The sequence below is a fragment of the Bubalus bubalis genome, chromosome 9 (genome assembly GCF_019923935.1).
Source record: "Bubalus bubalis isolate 160015118507 breed Murrah chromosome 9, NDDB_SH_1, whole genome shotgun sequence".
In the NCBI taxonomy this organism is placed as follows: Eukaryota; Metazoa; Chordata; class Mammalia; order Artiodactyla; family Bovidae; genus Bubalus; species Bubalus bubalis.
In genome coordinates, this window is record NC_059165.1 from 103,526,358 (window position 1) to 103,542,888 (window position 16,531).

General features: G+C 45.7%; 1 protein-coding gene across 1 annotated transcript; it reads left to right on the forward strand.

Moving 5' to 3' along the window:
- Positions 1 to 11,026: 11,026 nt before the first annotated feature.
- On the forward strand, positions 11,027 to 16,531 carry FAM32A (family with sequence similarity 32 member A). The gene is made up of 4 exons (XM_006057830.4): positions 11,027 to 11,183; positions 11,301 to 11,442; positions 15,973 to 16,026; positions 16,277 to 16,531. Exons 1-4 carry the CDS (start codon positions 11,110 to 11,112, stop codon positions 16,343 to 16,345), a joined length of 339 nt encoding a protein of 112 aa, XP_006057892.1. The 5' UTR covers positions 11,027 to 11,109; the 3' UTR covers positions 16,346 to 16,531.

The window sequence follows — 16,531 nt, forward strand, 5'->3', positions numbered from 1 at the left end:
GGACTCGTCAGATCCTTTAATATGTTAAAGTGCACCACGCATCCTCAAGGGGTAAATTCAGTAATTTCCCCTACACGTTGAAAGAATTTCATTCCAAGATTACGTTCTTAAGTCCAGTTCATTCATTAAGTCCAACAAAGTTAGTCTAAGCACTCAACTAATACAATTGGCTTTTTGTACTCTTCATACAGTAATAATACTTTTCACACACATGGTACATAAAAAGCAAACACACAAAATAAAACATTGCAAATCCTACAGCACAGTCCCTTGAAAAGTGCAGTAGTACAGTACAATAGCTGGCATACAGGGGCTGGCATCAATGAACAGTCAAGAAGAGGAAGCGACTGGAGGAGGGAGAGGAGGTGAGATGTGGTAAAGCTGGAGGACTATCAGCAATAGGAGACGGAGGGCAAGCTGCAATTTCACTCCCGTCTGACATCGATGGCACCGATTCTGACTCCTTGCTGGAGCCAGATGCGGGTTCACATCTTTGAGTTTGTAACTTGAAGGTTCATATGTAGAGAACTTACTGTGCGACGTAGCAGCTGCCAATGTTATTAAGACCCAGAATCCTCTTGGGCAGAAAGTTTGGGAGTCGGACATTCCCAGCCTGGTACTCCCTGCCCTTCTGACTCAGGATCTAGCCTCCTTCCACTTTCCTCTCCTGCCTATCCACTTCCAGCCCCACACCCTAGACCCCCTGAACCACCCTTGAGGCTTCCCCTTCCCTCATCCCTGCTCTCCATGGCATGAACCATCACAATTCCTCCCACCAGGCTCCTCTGGCCCCTGCCTCAGCTTCCAAATATGCGAAGCCATCTTATATAATATGACTATGATCAAGCTTTAAAGAACCCCTGAGGATGATTTGTTGGGGGAAAAAAATGACAATACCAGGTATTGACAAGGATCTAGAACAACTGAAACTCTTATACATTGCTCATGGTGATGCAAAATGGTACAGCCACTCTGGAAAATGAGTTGGCAGTTTTTTAATAAAGTTAAACAGACACTTATACATGACTCAGCAATCCCACTCCTGGGCATTTGCCCAGAGGACATGAAAACCCATGTGCACACAATAACCCGCCCACAAAACAGAGACAACATTTGCCAATCACATAACTGGCAAGGGACTGGTCGCCAAGCTACATAACTGTTACAAGTCTACAAAAAAAAAAAAAAGAGGAGAAGGAAATGGCAACCCACTCCAGTACTCTTGCCTGGGAAATCCCATGACAGAGGAGCCTGGCAGACTACAGTCCATGGGGTCACAAGAGTCAGACACTACTAAGGGACTACACCATCATCACCATCACAATAAAAAGGCAAATAACCCAAGTGAAAAATGGGCGAAGGTTAAGGGGAGGGAGGGATGAATAGGTGAAACGCAGGGGATTTTTAGGGCAGTGAAACTACTCTGAATGATACTATAATGATGAGTCTGCATCATTACACTTGCGTCATTATACATTTGTCCAAACCCACAGAATGAACAACACCAAGAGTGAATTCTAATTTAAAACTATGGACTCGGACTGATTATGGGTCAGTGTAGATTCATTAATTATAACAAATGCACCACTCTGATGGAGGGTGTTGGCAACTGGGGAGATGGTACATTAGTAGGGCAGATGTAAGGGAAGTCTCTGCACCTTCCTCTCGGTTTTGCTGTGAACTTAAAACTGCTCTAAAAATGTCTATTAAAGCAAAACAAAACGGTTAAAGGATTTGAATAGACGTCTCTCCAAAGAAGATATACAAATGATAAGCACATGAAAACATGCTCCACATCACTAGTCATTAGATAAATTAAATGCAAATCAAAACCACACTCACTAGGATGGCTATAATAAAAAAAGGCACACAATAACCAGTGTTAACCAGGAGGTAGATATATCAGAACCAGTGTACACTGCTGGTGTGTGTTCATGTATGCGTGCTCAGTCACTCAGTCATATCCAACTCTTTGTGACCCTATGGACTATAGCCCGTCAGGCTCTTCTGTCCATGGGATTCTCCAGGCAAGAATATTGGAGTGGGTTGCCATGCCCTCCTCCAGGGGATCTTCCTGACCCAGGATGGAACCCACATCTTCAGTGTCTCCTGCATTGCAGGTGGATTCTTTACCACTGACCCATTGGGGAAGTCCTCACACCGCTGACAAAAATGCACAATTATGCAGCCACTTTGGGAAACAATCTGGCAGGTCTTTAAAAAGTTAAACTTAGAGTTACCATATGACCCAGCAATTTCTACTCCTAGGTGAAGAGAATTGAAAATCTATGTCCCCATAAAAACTTGTACGTGAATGCTCACTGCAGCATTATTCAAAACGGACAAAAAGTAGAAACAACACAAATGGCCATCAATCAGTGAATGGATAAAGAAACTGTGGTCTATCCATACAATGGAATATTATCCAGTCATAATAGGGAATGATTCATTGATTCATGCTACATCGTGGATGAACCTCAGAAACATTATGCTGAGTTAAAGAAGTCAGATGCAAAAGGCCACATGTTGTACGATCCCATTTATTTGAAATGTCCAGAACAGACAAATCCACAGAGACAGAGAACAAATTCATGGTTGCCAGAGGCTGAGGGAGGGGGCATGGGGAGTGACTGGTAATGGCATAGGGCTCCTTTAAAATTTTTTATTTTATTTTTGCCTGTGCTGGGTCTCTGTTGCTGTGAGCAGGGTTTCTCTACCTGTGGCAAGTGGGGGCTGCTCTTTGGTTGCAGTGTGCAGGCTTCTCACTGAGGTGGCTTCTCTTGTTGCTGCTCTCAGACTCCAGAGCGCAGGCTCAGTAGTTGTGGCACATGGGCTTAGCTGCCCCACGGCACGTGGGGTTCTCCCGGACCAAGGATCAAACCCATGTTGTAGAATGTGTCGGAATCCCCTCCCTTTTTAAGGCTGAATAATATTCCATGTTATGGATCTACCATGCTTTGTTCATCTATTCATCCACCCATGGAGACTTGGGGTTCTTTCATTCACCTTTTGGCTGTTGTGAATAACACTGCTGTGAACACTAGTGTACACGGCAGTTATGTCCTTTCTTCTGTTGCGGGATATTGTGTTTAATCACCATGTCTCCTTAGGCCCCTGATCATCAGTCGGTGGTTTGGGGTTTTGGGGAAGTTTGGTGGGTTTTTTTCATTACTTTGATAGTCTGGACCAAACTAGTCAATCCTAAAGGAAATCAACCCTGAATATTCATTGAAAGGACTGATGCTGATGCTGAAACTCCAATGTTTTGGCCACCTGATGTGATGAGCTAACTCATTGGAAAAGACCCTGATGCTGGGAAAGATTGGAGACAAAACAAGAAGGGGGTGGCAGAAGATGAGGTGGTTGGATGGCATCACCAACTCAGTGGACATGAATTTGAGCAAAGTCCGGGAGATAGTGAAGGACAGAGGAGCCTGACGTGCTGCTGTCCATGGGGTTGCAAAGAGTCAGACACGACTTAGTGACTGAACAACAACAACAAAATCAGTCTTGAGGCGTACTAGTCAGAGCCTTTGTAGAATGGCCCTCATTTTGATTTGTCTGATGCTTTCTTATGATTGGACTGAATTTATGGGTTGGTGGGGGAAAGACCTCAGAGGTGATATACCTAGCTCATTGGAACTGAACCAAACTTGGGTCTGACCCCCTGCCTGCAGCAAAGCCAATCTAATGACACCGGATTGTTCAGAAGGAAATTTCAGCGTTTATGGCAAGGTGCCCAATGCAGAGCCCAACAAGAAGAATGGGCAGCTCATGTTCAAAAGACCTGAAAACCGTAATGCTTTTCAGGAAAGGGTTTTTAAAAGCAAGGTGAAAGAGCAAGTCACAGGGTGAATGGTCAGCTCTTGTATGTCCTTTTCACTGGGTGGTGGTGAGGTATCAAGGTGGCTATTTGGGGGAATCTCGATCCTCAACCTTCTGATTCCAACCAGTCTGGGGTTACCTGCTTGTGGGCAGCATACAGTTAACTTCTTCCCCCTGCTGGGGGTTTCAATATCTGCTGTGTGCTGTGCTTAGTCACTCAGTCCTGTCTGACTCTTTGGGACCCCATGGACTATAGCCCATGAGGCTCCTCTGTCCATGTGGATTCTCCAGGCAAGAATACTAGAGTGAGCTGCCATGCCTTCCTCCAGGGGATCTTCCCAACCCAGGGATCAAACCCAGGTCTCCCATATTGCAGCCGGATTCTTTACCTTCTGAGCCATTAGGGAAACCAAAACAGCTCAATTAGGGCTCGGAATATCATCTACAGTTTTTGAGGAGGAACTAAAGGTCTTTTACTATGTCAATGACTAAAGTATTACTATTTTGTTTGCTTACCTGTTTTCCTTTCTTTCTACATTTTCTCACTTCTCTGATTAAGTTCACTCTTCAGAACTTGGGAAAGGCCTAGGACACTAAAACTTTTCTAAGAACAAAAGGCAGAAGACAAGGGGGTCTGTCTCAGGCAAGGCCCTACAGGGTCCTGCTCAATTTCATTACCATGTCATACCAGAGATTACTTTTTTTTTAAGGTTTTTTTTTTTAATGTGGGCCTTTTTTTTTTTTAAGTCTTTACTGAATTTGTTACAATATTATTTCTGTGTTGTGTTTTGGTAGTTTGGCCATGAGGTAGGTGGGACCTTAGCTCTCTGATCAGGGATCGAAACCGCACCCCTTGCAGTGGGAGGTTACATCTTAACCACTGGGCCACCAGCAAAGTCCCACCAGGGATTACTTGAGGGCTGTGCCACGTTACCGACAACTCTGTCTTGCTTGGAAGGCACTATTTCCCCTGTTTTCCCACCATACCATATGTGTTTCTCCCCCCTTTCCATACCTTATTCTTTGAAAACAATGCAGATTGTCTTAAAGAAATGCTCCTTTCAAGAGTCCTTGATAGCACAGGGGGAGATGTCATGTGATAAAGCAAAGACATTGACAACCTGGAAAAGTTGGAAAGTGATTTTGAAGAATATACTCTTAGGATGAAGACCTTGAGGAAGCCCTAACTGATTCATTGTATTTTCTTTGTTTGTAGACAAAGCAGCAGCATATGATGAAAATCTTGAGACTCTTTAAGAGGATATAAATTAAGGGGTGGTGGTCTGGTCATTAAGAGTCTGCCTTGCAATGCAGAGGACTCAGGTTTGATCCCTGGTGGGGGAACTACGATCCCACCCACAGGCCTCAGAGCAGCCAGGCCCATGCACCGCAGCTACTGAAACACACACGCCCTGGAGTCTATGAGCTGCAGCTACCGGGTCAGCCTGCCACAGAGTCCATGCACCACACCAAAAATCCACACAACTAAGACCCGACAAAGCCAAATAAAATACAAATTAAAAGAAAGGAAATAAAAATTTTAAGTGATCAAAAGCATTGTGTCATAGTTTATTTGCCACGTTTACCCCCCTAGAACACAAATTATCAGTGAAGTTAATCACCCTCAAGAGGATGAAAATTGGTTCGGGAGAGTAGGGGACAAGAAAACAAATATTTCAATAGGCCACAAAGTGGCCCTCCAAAGCTTAAACCTCCCTGACAAAATCTTAGTTCATCAGTATTTAACTGTCTCTTTAAATTAAATTAAAGTGGTCTCTTTAGGAGGTAATAATGGGGAGTAAAAGTTGAGAAACGCTTTCCTAAGATTTATAAAATAATGCATAATCTTTATAAAAAGATTTATAAAAGTAATCCTCTTATTTGAGAGGATGGCCTCATAGTGGGTGACAAGGGTCGAACACTCAGTATGCATGGATTACATTTGTGCCTCAGTTTCTATACCTATTAATATAAAACTAGGATGTTAATTAAAATTAGGTTTAGGGTTAGGGTTTTATTAATGTATAATTAGGATGATCCAACCAGTCAATCCTAAAGGAAATCAGTCCTGAATATTCATTGGAAGGACTGATGCTGAAGCTGAAACTCCAATACTTTGGCCACCTGACGCGAAGAACTGACTCATTGGAAAAGACCCTGATGCTGGGAAAGATTGAAGGCAGGAGGAGAAAGGGACAACAGAGGATGAGATGAGATGGTTGGATGGCATCACCGGCTCAATGGACATGAGTCTGAGCAAGCTCCAACAGTTGGTGATGGACAGGGAAGCCTGGCATGCTGCACTCCATGGGGTTGCAGAGAGTTGGACACAACTGAGTGACTGAATTGAACTGAGGATGATTTACATAAAAGGGTGACTGTGAGAGTAAATGAGGTTATCCATATGAATTCATATAAGTATTACCTGTTGTTGTTGTGATCATCATTCTCATTTTATAAAAGAGGGAAGAGAAATTCAAAGAAGTCAAGCCACTTGCTCCAGGGCACACAGCCTTGGAAGTGACAAAAAGGGAGCTCCTAAGCCGCTGGGTTGCCTAGGGGAGAACAGATCTTCCCACCTGAGTCTGTCCTGTCCCTCCCTGAGAAGTTGGTGCTACCTGGTCAAAGGTTGAGCCTGTGGCTGGAAATTGGGCAGTCATTTGCTGCCCCCTGCAGGTAGAATGCGAAAAGGCTGACATCTTGCCCTCTTTCATCAGGCCCCCTCGAGATTTATGGGAGCTTGCTTCTTTTCACTTTTTCTCCCTCTCCACACTGCTAATGCCCTCCCAAAAAAGTCCCTGGCACAGTTTGGGCAACAGAAATACAAATTTAAATGCATAAACACAGATATTCTTGGACTCAGCAATTCCACTGCTACAGATTCAGTTCAGTTCTAGTTCAGCTCAGTCATGTCTGACTCTTTGCAATCCCACGAACTGCAGCATACCAGGCCTCCCTGTCCATCACCAGCTCCTGGAGTCCACCCAAACCGATGTCCATTGAGTCGGTGATGCCATCAAGCCATCTCATCCTCTGTTGTCCCCTTCTCCGCCTGCCCTCAATCTTTCCCAGCATCAGGGTCTTTTCAAATGAGTCAGCTCTTCGCATCAGGTGGCCAAAGTATTGGAGTTTCAGCTTCAACATCAGTCCTTCCAATGAACACCCAGGATTGATCTCCTTTAGGATGGACTGGTTGGATCTCCTTGCAGTCCAAGGGACTCTCAAGAGTCTTCTCCAATATCACAGTTCAAAAGCATCAATTCTTCAGCACTCAGCTTTCTTTACAGTCCAACTCTTACATCCATACACAAGTACTGGAAAAACCATAGCCTTGACTAGACAGACCTTTGTTGGCAAAGTAATGTCTCTGCTTTTTAATATGCTGTCTAGGTTGGTCATGACTTTCTTTCCAAGGAGTAAGTGTCTTTTAATTTCATTGCTGCAGTCACCATCTGCAGTGATTTTGGAGCCCCCAAAAATAAAGTCTGACACTGTTTCCACTATTTCCCCATCTATTGGCCATGAAGTGATGGGACCAGATGCCATGATCTTTGTTTTTTGGATGTTGAGCTTTAAGCCAACTTTTTCACTCTCCTCTTTCACATTCTTCAATAGGCTCTTTAGTTCCTCTTCACTTTCTCCCATAAGGGTTGTGTCATCTGCACATCTGAGGTTATTGATATTTCTCCCAGCAATCTTGATTTCAGCTTGTGCTTCCTCCAGCCCAGCGTTTCTCATGATGTACTCTGCATATAAGTTAAATAAGCAGGGTGACAATATACAGCCTTGACGTACTCCTTTTCCTATTTGGAACCAGTCTGTTGTTCCATGTCCAGTTCCAACTGTTGCTTCCTGACCTCAAGAAGCAGGTCAGGTGGTCTGGTATTCCCGTCTCTTTCAGAATTTTCCACAGTTTATTGTGATCCACACAGTCAAAGGCTTTGGCATAGTCAATAAAGCAGAAACAGATGTTTTCCTGGAAATTTCTTGCTTTTTCGATGATCCAGTGGATGTTGGCAATTTGATCTCTGGTTCCTCTGCCTTTTCTAAAACCAGCTTGAACATCTGGAAGTTCACGGTTCCTGTATTGCTGAAGCCTGGCTTGGAGAATTTTAAGCATTACTTTACTAGTGTGTGAGATGAGTGCTATTGTGCGGTAGTTGGAGCATTCTTTGGCATTGCCTTTCTTTGGGACTGAATGAAAACTGACCTTTTTCAGTCCTGTGGCCACTGCTGAGTTTTCCAAATTTGCTGGCGTATTGAAAAAATGGCAAATTTGCTGAAATTGAAGAAAGTGGGGAAAATCACTAGACCATTCAGGTATGACCTAAATCAAATCCCTTATGACTATACAGTGGAAGTGAGAAATAGATTTAAGGGACTAGATCTGATAGACAGAGTGCCTGATGAACTATGGATGGAGGTTTCTTGACATTGTGCAGGAGACAGGAATCAAGAACATCGCCAAAAAAAAGAAATGCAAAAAAGCAAAATGGCTGTCTGAGGAGGCCTTACAAATAGCTGTGAAAAGAAGAGAAGCGAAAAGCAAAGAAGAAAAGGAAAGATATACCCATTTGAATGCAGAGTTCCAAAGAATAGCAAGGAGAGATGAGAAAGCCTTCCTCGGTGATCAATGCAAACAAATAGAGGAAAACAATAGAATGGGAAAGACTAGAGATCTCTTCAAGAAAATTAGAGATACCAAGGGAACATTTCATGCAAAGATGGGCTCAATAAAGGACAGAAATGGTAGGGACCTAACAAAGCAGAAGATATTAAGAAGAGGTGGCAAGAATACACAGAAGAACTGTACAAAAAAGAGCTTCACGACCCAGATAATCACAATGGTGTGATCACTCACCTAGAGCCAGACATCCTGGAATGTGAAGTCAAGTGGGCCTTAGGAAGCATCACTACGAACAAAGCTAGTGGAGGTGATGGAATTCCAGTTGAGCTATTTCAAATCCTGAAAGATGATTCTGTGAAAGTGCTGCACTCGATATGCCAGCTACAGATTCAAGCCACTTGCAAAAGTCAGGTAAAATTTATGGGCAGGTAGATGGTCACTGGGGAGGGCGTCACTCAGCCACCAGACATGCAGCTTTGAGAAAGGTGGGGTAGAGGTGTACCTGCTTTCTTGTGAAGCGTTTCGAGATATTTTGATAAGAAAAATCAGAGACAGAAATAAAAGAACGTCACACAGATATATATATATATATATATATATATATATATATATATATATATATGCCTATATAGACATATACACACTTTTAGCTTTCCCAGGTGGCTCAGCGGTAAAGTATCTACCTACCGTGTGTGAGATATGGGTGCCATCCCTGGGTCGGGAAGTTCCCTGAAGGAAGGAAATGGCAACCCACTCCAGTATTCTTGCCTGGGAAATTCCATGGACAGAGGAGCCTGGCAGGCTACAGTTCATGGGGTCTCAAAGAATCGGACATGACTTCGTGACTATACAACAACCAACACACATTTCTGTGCTGTGAAGAATCAAAATGAACGTGTTAATCGGTTTGGAAAGAAACAGGAAGTTTCTACTCTTTTGTTTGTTTTTCTACTCTTGTTTTCCTTTTTTTTCTTTCTTTTAACCTTTTCTGTACTGCATGGTTTTCTTACGTGGAGCATGCGCACGTATGTGTGTGTGAATGTGTGTGTGTGTGTGTGTGTGTATATTTATTTATTTTTAATGTTAGAAAAAAATTATGGGAGATTTTAGGTTTCTTCCCTGTTTTCCTCAGTATTAAAAATTCAACAATAAAAAATGTTAACTCAATACATGAAAAGAAAAAAGAAAAAAATCCATAAAGGCAGTCATGATATTCTGATAGAGAAAAGAGTCAAACAGAAAGCAAGCATGGAGTAAGATCCCATTTTTACTTTTTAAAATTAGAGATAAGAGATTGAAATAAAGAAATTAACACAGCAACAGATTTTTTTTCCCCTAGATGGGTTCTACTGCCTTCTTTGGGTTTTTCTGTATTTTTTTAATTACATATTCCACAGTTAATGTTTGTGTATCTTTTGTAATCTGATAAAAAATAAATAGATAGATGCACAATACTGTGAACATATTTAATGCTAATGAGTTGTGCCAAAGAATTGATGCTTTCCAATTGTGGTGCTGGAGAAGACTTTTGAGAGTCCTTTGCACAGCAAGGAGATCAAACCAGTCATCCTTAAGGAAATCAACTCTGAGTATTCATTGGAAGGAATGATGCTTAAGCTGAAACTCCAATACTTTCGCCACCTGACGCGAGTAACTGACTCATTGTAAAAGACTCTGATGCAGGGAAAGATTGAAGGCAGGAGAAGAAGGGGACCACAGAGGATGAGATGGTTGGATGGCATCATAGGCTCCATGGATATGAGTCTGGGCAAGTCTGGGCACTATCCGGGAGATAGTGGCAGACAGAGAAGCCTGGAGGCTACAGTCCATGAGGTGGCAGAGTCAGACACGACCTAGTGACTGAACAACAAAACAACATACAAGTTAAATGTTCGTGAAAGGTACAATTTAAATGGGTGCATTTTACTGTCTATAAATTGTACCCCAATTAAATCGATTTTTAAAAATATTTTAAATACCACAAAAGTATTTCACATACTATCCTCATTTACCTGAAAAACTAATGATTACTTATACGGTTTACAAAATCAGTTTATCCATTGAACCCTCAAATATGGCAGTGACAGAGAACACAATATCCAAATAAGGGCAAACCACTCAAGAAAACGTTGCTGTGCTGTGCTTAGTCGCTCAGTCGTGTCCGACTCTTTGCGACCCCATGGACTGTGGCCCATCAGGCTCCTCTATCCCTCGGGATTCTCCAGGCAAGAATACTGGAGTGGGTTGCCGTGCCCTCCTCCAGTGGATCTTCCCAACCCAGGGATGGAACCCAGATGTCCCGCATTGCAGACGGATCCTTTACAGTCTGAGCCACCAGGGAAGCCCCAAGAAAACGCTGGGTTTTAGGAAATACGGCCTGTGTTCAATTGGCTTCCCGGGTCCAGGCGCCCAAGGTGGGGGAAATCGGGGTCGGGAGCCAAAGTCGGCAATACTGGCAGGAAACAGGATGCAAAGACTAGGACGAGCTTGACTCTGCCGGCTAGCCGCCCGGAACCCGGAAGTGTGGCTTAAGTCAAAATTCCAACACCGCATGCGCGCCGCCGAGATGACCAATAAAAACAAAGGGAGCCGGGTATGGGGGAGGGGCTATCAAACCGGAAGTGTGGCGTTTTACTTCCTGAACTTTCCAGGAGGCCATGGAGGCCTACGAGCAGGTCCAAAAGGGACCCCTGAAGCTGAAAGGCGTCGCAGAGCTTGGAGTGACTAAGCGGTAAGTCCTGAATCCCAGGAGACCCTGTATTCTCTTCTTTAAGCCTCTCCCTGAGACCTCCGGGTGTTGCCCTCTGATGCGCCGTTATCCACCTCTCCTACCCGACTCATCTTCTAGGAAGAAGAAAAAGAAAGACAAAGACAAGGCGAAACTCCTGGAAGCGATGGGAACGAGCAAAAAGAACGAGGAGGAGAAGCGGCGCGGACTGGACAAGCGGACACCGGCCCAAGCGGCATTCGAGAAGATGCAGGAGAAGCGGGTAAGGCGGGTGGGAAGCCTCGGGATGCCCCTCATCGCGAGTCGGGGTCTCCCTGGATGGATTCAGAGGCAAGACCCGGGACGCACGGGGTAGGGAAACGGTCAGAGAGGACCTTAATTCCGGGGAGAAGATAGTGCGTAAGAGAGGAAGAGTTCACGGTGGGGAGGACAAGAAGATTCTTTGACCAGAGTGGACCACAAAGGGGAGAGACAGAAACCCAGGTTTCGATTCCAACGCTGTCGCTCATTTGCCCTGTGACACTGGGTCAGTGACTCACCTTTTGGTGCCTCAGTTTCCACAAATATAAGGGTCAGGATAATGCTGTCTCCTAAGAGGGATGGAAACTTTGCATGAGGTGACGTGGATAAATGGCACTTAGTCTGGCATAAAGTCAGTGCTCAGTTGATGTTCACGGTTGACGTTAAATGAGCGTACCAGCTGCTGTAAGTCACCACAGAGTGTTTCCATGACAACTTTGGCAGCTTCAAATATGTTGTATTTTCAAGCTCTGATGAATGAATTCTCTTCATGTTAAATATTTAATAAATTCAGGTGACGGAAGGATAGGTCAGCGTGGGATAGATAAGTTCTGCCCATTATGCTTGGGGGAGGGAGTAATCAGTCTAGGTCCCTTGGTTCCCACCGGGATGCTGTTCCTCCCCCACCTCCCGCCTCAAGACAGTTCGGCAATGTTTAGAGACGTTTTGTTTAGAAACTTTTTTTTTCTTTTTTTACAACTTGGGTGTGTTGAGGGGTGGGGAGGGGTGCTGCTAGTGCTTGAGACAATGTGTGCACCCACCCACCCCCACCCCCGCCCCGCCCACGCCCGGCAAAGATTGATCTGGCCCAAAATGTCATTAGTGCCCAGGCTGAGAAACACTAACCCTGGACTTGGTGATTTGGTCCAGTAATATCAGCAAAAGTTAACTCATTACTTCCAGGCCTAATTGAGTCATAGGAGAAAAAAGAGAGAGAGACAACTCACTGGCTTTGACAAGATTGTGTCCCATTCTATCTCTGCTGCTCTTGGTGATGTAACTCTGGGCGAGCTGGCTCACCTCCCACAACTTAATTTCTTCATCTCTGTAATGGACTCAAGTCCCAGCCTCAAACCAATAGGTTTGTGGTGAGGATTTAACAAGTGAATGCAGTTAAGCTGCTTCCTTAAGAATCTAGTCAGAGGCAGGGCTGGGATTTTACTGCTGGAGTTGGGATGGGATGGGAGAGAGAGATTCATACAACTGTCAAAATGACCAATAATGGCCCCTCAGAGTAGGGCAGTCATAGTGGAAGTAATGGAAGGTGTCAAGTTTGGGATTGGTTTTGAAGGAAGAATAGCCAGATAAGCTGATGGGTTGGGTGTGGGTTGGGAAAGAGGAATCAAGGATGATCAAGATTTTTGGTAGGAGAAGCTGGGTGAATGGAGGTACTGGTTTACTGAAATTGGAAGGACTGTAAGTAAAGCAGGTTTCTATAAAGCGGGGGAGCAAGATCTTAGTTTTAGGGACTTCTTGGGCTTCCCAGGTGGCACTAGTGGTAAAGAATTCACTTGGCAATGCAGGAGACATGGTACCAATACAGGAGACATAGACCCAGTCCCTGGGTCAGGAAGATCCCCTGGAGTAGGAAGCGGCACCCCACTCCAGTATTCTTTATATATATATAATTTTATTTTTGCCTGAGGTGGGTCTTCATTGCTGTGAGGGCCTTTTGTCTAGTTGTGGCCAGCAGTGGCTACTCTTACTTGTATTGTGAGGGCTTCTCATTGAAGTGGCTTCTCTTATTGCCCCACTCCAGTATTCTTGCCTGGAAAATTCCATGGGCAGAGGAGACTAATGGGCTACAGTCGGTGGGGCAACTGAGCAACAGAGCGTGCATGTGCACACACACACACACACACACACACACACACTCTCCAATGGTTATGAATCTGCCTTCCAGTGCAAGGGACGTGGGTTCCATCCATGGTCAGGGAACTAAGATCCACTTATCTTGGAGCAGCTAAGCCTGTGTGCAGCAAGGCAGCATGCATGGCAGTGAAGACCCCGAATGCTGCAACAAAGACCCAGTGCAGCCAAAAAAAAGAAAAGATCTTGGTTTTAGAGGTTAAATTTGAGTGCCTGTTAAAAATTCAAGCAGAGAATTCTCATGGACATTCTTTGATACCTGAACCTGCAGTTTGGAGGAAAGGTCTGGGTAGTTGTTCTGGGACTGCATGAGATCCTTCGAGGAGGCATAATGACAGAAGAGGTCTAGGATCAAACCTCTGATGATCAGAGGGTAGGAGAGAGGAAATTGCAAGGGAGCACAAGCCAGAAGGATACCAGGAGAGAGCATGTTCTTAGGAGCTGAGTGGAGAAAGTGTTCCAAGAGGAATAAGCAGGACTTCCCTGGTGGTCCAGTGGTTAAGGATCCACAGAACTAAGATCCCACAGGCTGCAGGACAGCTACACCCAAGTGCCACAACTAGAAAGAAAGACCGAACACCACCATTAAGAGCCCACGCTCACACAGCCATAAATAAATCTGATTTACCCTGAATTCCTTAAAATTTTTTTTTTTTTAATTAGAAGTGATCAACTGCACTCCAAGCCGTTTGTGGTGTTTGTGGTGGGAAGGGAAGGAAGACTGATTTGAGTGGATCCACGTGGGGGTGGGGAAAGGCAGAGGTGCAGACAAGGATTTGTAACGAGTCTCAGGAGATTTGCTGTCAAAGGGAATGGAGAAACTCCTCCAGCTGGAGGGTAGAAGATCAAGGTGAAATTTTTGTTGTTGGAAATGAAGGACTCCTGAGGGTTTTGTTTGACGGAGGAGAGGGGTGTGGGGGAGAAGGTGCAGGCAAAGCGAGGACAGTTGGGAAATGCGGATTCCCTCACGGAAGAGTGTTGGATTGAGCACAGTGGGTGTTATAGGCTGGACAGCTCCTAGAAGGCTCCAGCCTGGTGGAAAGGGTCAGGGCTTGGCATCTCCAGCTCCATCACCCACTCTTCACTCTGGTCCTGGTTTTTTCTTGTCTGTGAAGTGGGGTATGTGCCAGCACCTGTGTTAGCCTGTGAATTTGGTGCATGGAGTGGGAGGAGGGAGGGCAGAGCCCCGCCAAGTGCCTGGCATTGGTGACAGCTGGTCAGGTCAGCATGGCCTCTTGTGAGGAGACATGAACCCCACTGGGCTCACAGCAGGAAGAGGCAGGGATGGACAAAGCAGAGACTTGAGAGAGAGAGGGAGTGTCAGCCAGGTGTTAGCCAACTGGATACAGAGGGAGATGAGGAGGCAGCAAAGGAGACAGCCAGGTGGCAGTCTACAGTCTATCTCAAGCTTCCCTGGGTTGACTGGCTTTAATTGGGTGCTTCTTCTGCTGGCCTCCCTGGGAACCTGGTATACCAAGATGGCAGCTGGAGCCCAGCCAGGCTGGAACATCTGAGATAGCTTCACCATGGAGTGTCTGGTACCTCAGAGCTTCCAGGACATCCCTCCCCACACGTCATCTCATTCTCCAGGTCCTTTCTTTCCAGCAAGGTCATCAGACTTCCCACATGATGACTACCTTCTAAGAACACAAAGCAAAAGCTGCTAGGTCTTCCTATGTTTTCAGCACTGGCACTGAATTCTGTTAAGTAAACTGTGTCACAGGACCAGCCCAGAGTCAGCATGGTAGGGGACTGCACTGGGGCAGCAGTACCAGGCAGCTGGGTTCATTTGCAGGGGAGGTGGGGGAGCACCACAGTGAGTTGGCCGCAGTCACCCAGCTAGTAAGTGAGAGCCGGGTGTGGCCCCACGTCAGTCTGACTCTGCATCCCATGCTTTTAACTCATACCAGGTACTGCTGGTGTTAAGCAAGGAATGGGGGAGGGCATGGTGGTACAGGATGGATGTTCCAGCATTATGCTTGTCAAGGTGATCTGGATCTTGTAGCCTCCTTGATACTGTGTACCATCACTCAGGAGGCTCAGTGGTAAAGAATCTGCCTCCAGTACAGAAGATACAGGAGACACGGGTTCGGTTCCTGGGTTGGGAGGATCCCCTGGACAAGGAAATGGCAACCCACTCGAGTATTCTTGCCTGGAAAAATGCCATAGACAGAGGAGCCTGGTGGGCTATAGTCCATGGGGTTGCAGAGAGTCGGACACGATTGAGCACGCACACACTGTCACTCAAGCTCTTAATATGTGTCAGGCCCTTTACCTTCCTCATTTATTATCCTTCCTCAGACCCCTTCTGAGACTTTTCTTCTTCTGCAAACTGGGAAAGCAGTCAATTGCCAAAGGATGCAGGAAGCGCATATATAGCTCCCAGCAGGGTCTCCTTAAGTCAATGGTAGTATGTCTCCCACCACTCAGACCAAACAGCAGCTGATGAGAGTTCCTAGTGGGGCATGTTATGGCCACGCATCCCTGCTAGACCCTCCTGAGTGGAGTCGAGGGAGGGGCGGGGTGTATATCCTGAGACCTCCAGCCATACTGAGTGTGAGAGCCAGGCTGGCCCGGGCTGCACCAGGCATGTGACTCACCTCCACTTCTCTCCTCTCTTCAGCAAATGGAAAGGATCCTGAAGAAAGCATCCAAAACCCACAAGCAGAGAGTAGAGGTACGTCACGTGCTGGTGGGGGAGACTGGGCCACATAGGGGCCAGGCTGGGCCAAGAGGCTGGGAACCTGGCAGAGGAGCATTGGAGTGCTGGCAGATCCACCCAGCCTCCCCAGGGTCATTTAAGGGCAGGGCATCCAGGAGGCCTGGCAGGGTGGATTTGAAAGGGGGTGGGGGTTCACTGAGAAGAGAGAGCATGGAGAAAAGGGACTGGGCACTGCTGACATGGCATTTCCCCTTGGCTTTCCCAGGACTTCAACAGACACCTGGACACGCTCACAGAGCACTATGACATTCCCAAAGTCAGCTGGACCAAGTAGCAGGCCCACCATGGGTACCGAGTGGCATCGAGGAGGAGCAGAAGGCAATGTTGCGGCTCTGTTTGGGGCCTTTGGTATTTTCTAGAAACATTCTGTGCACACATCCTTGCGTCTTCTGCTGAGACAGTGCTTTGCAAAGCTGTGTGTCCTCATTCCGGAACTTGATTAAAGTAAGACTGTCCTTTT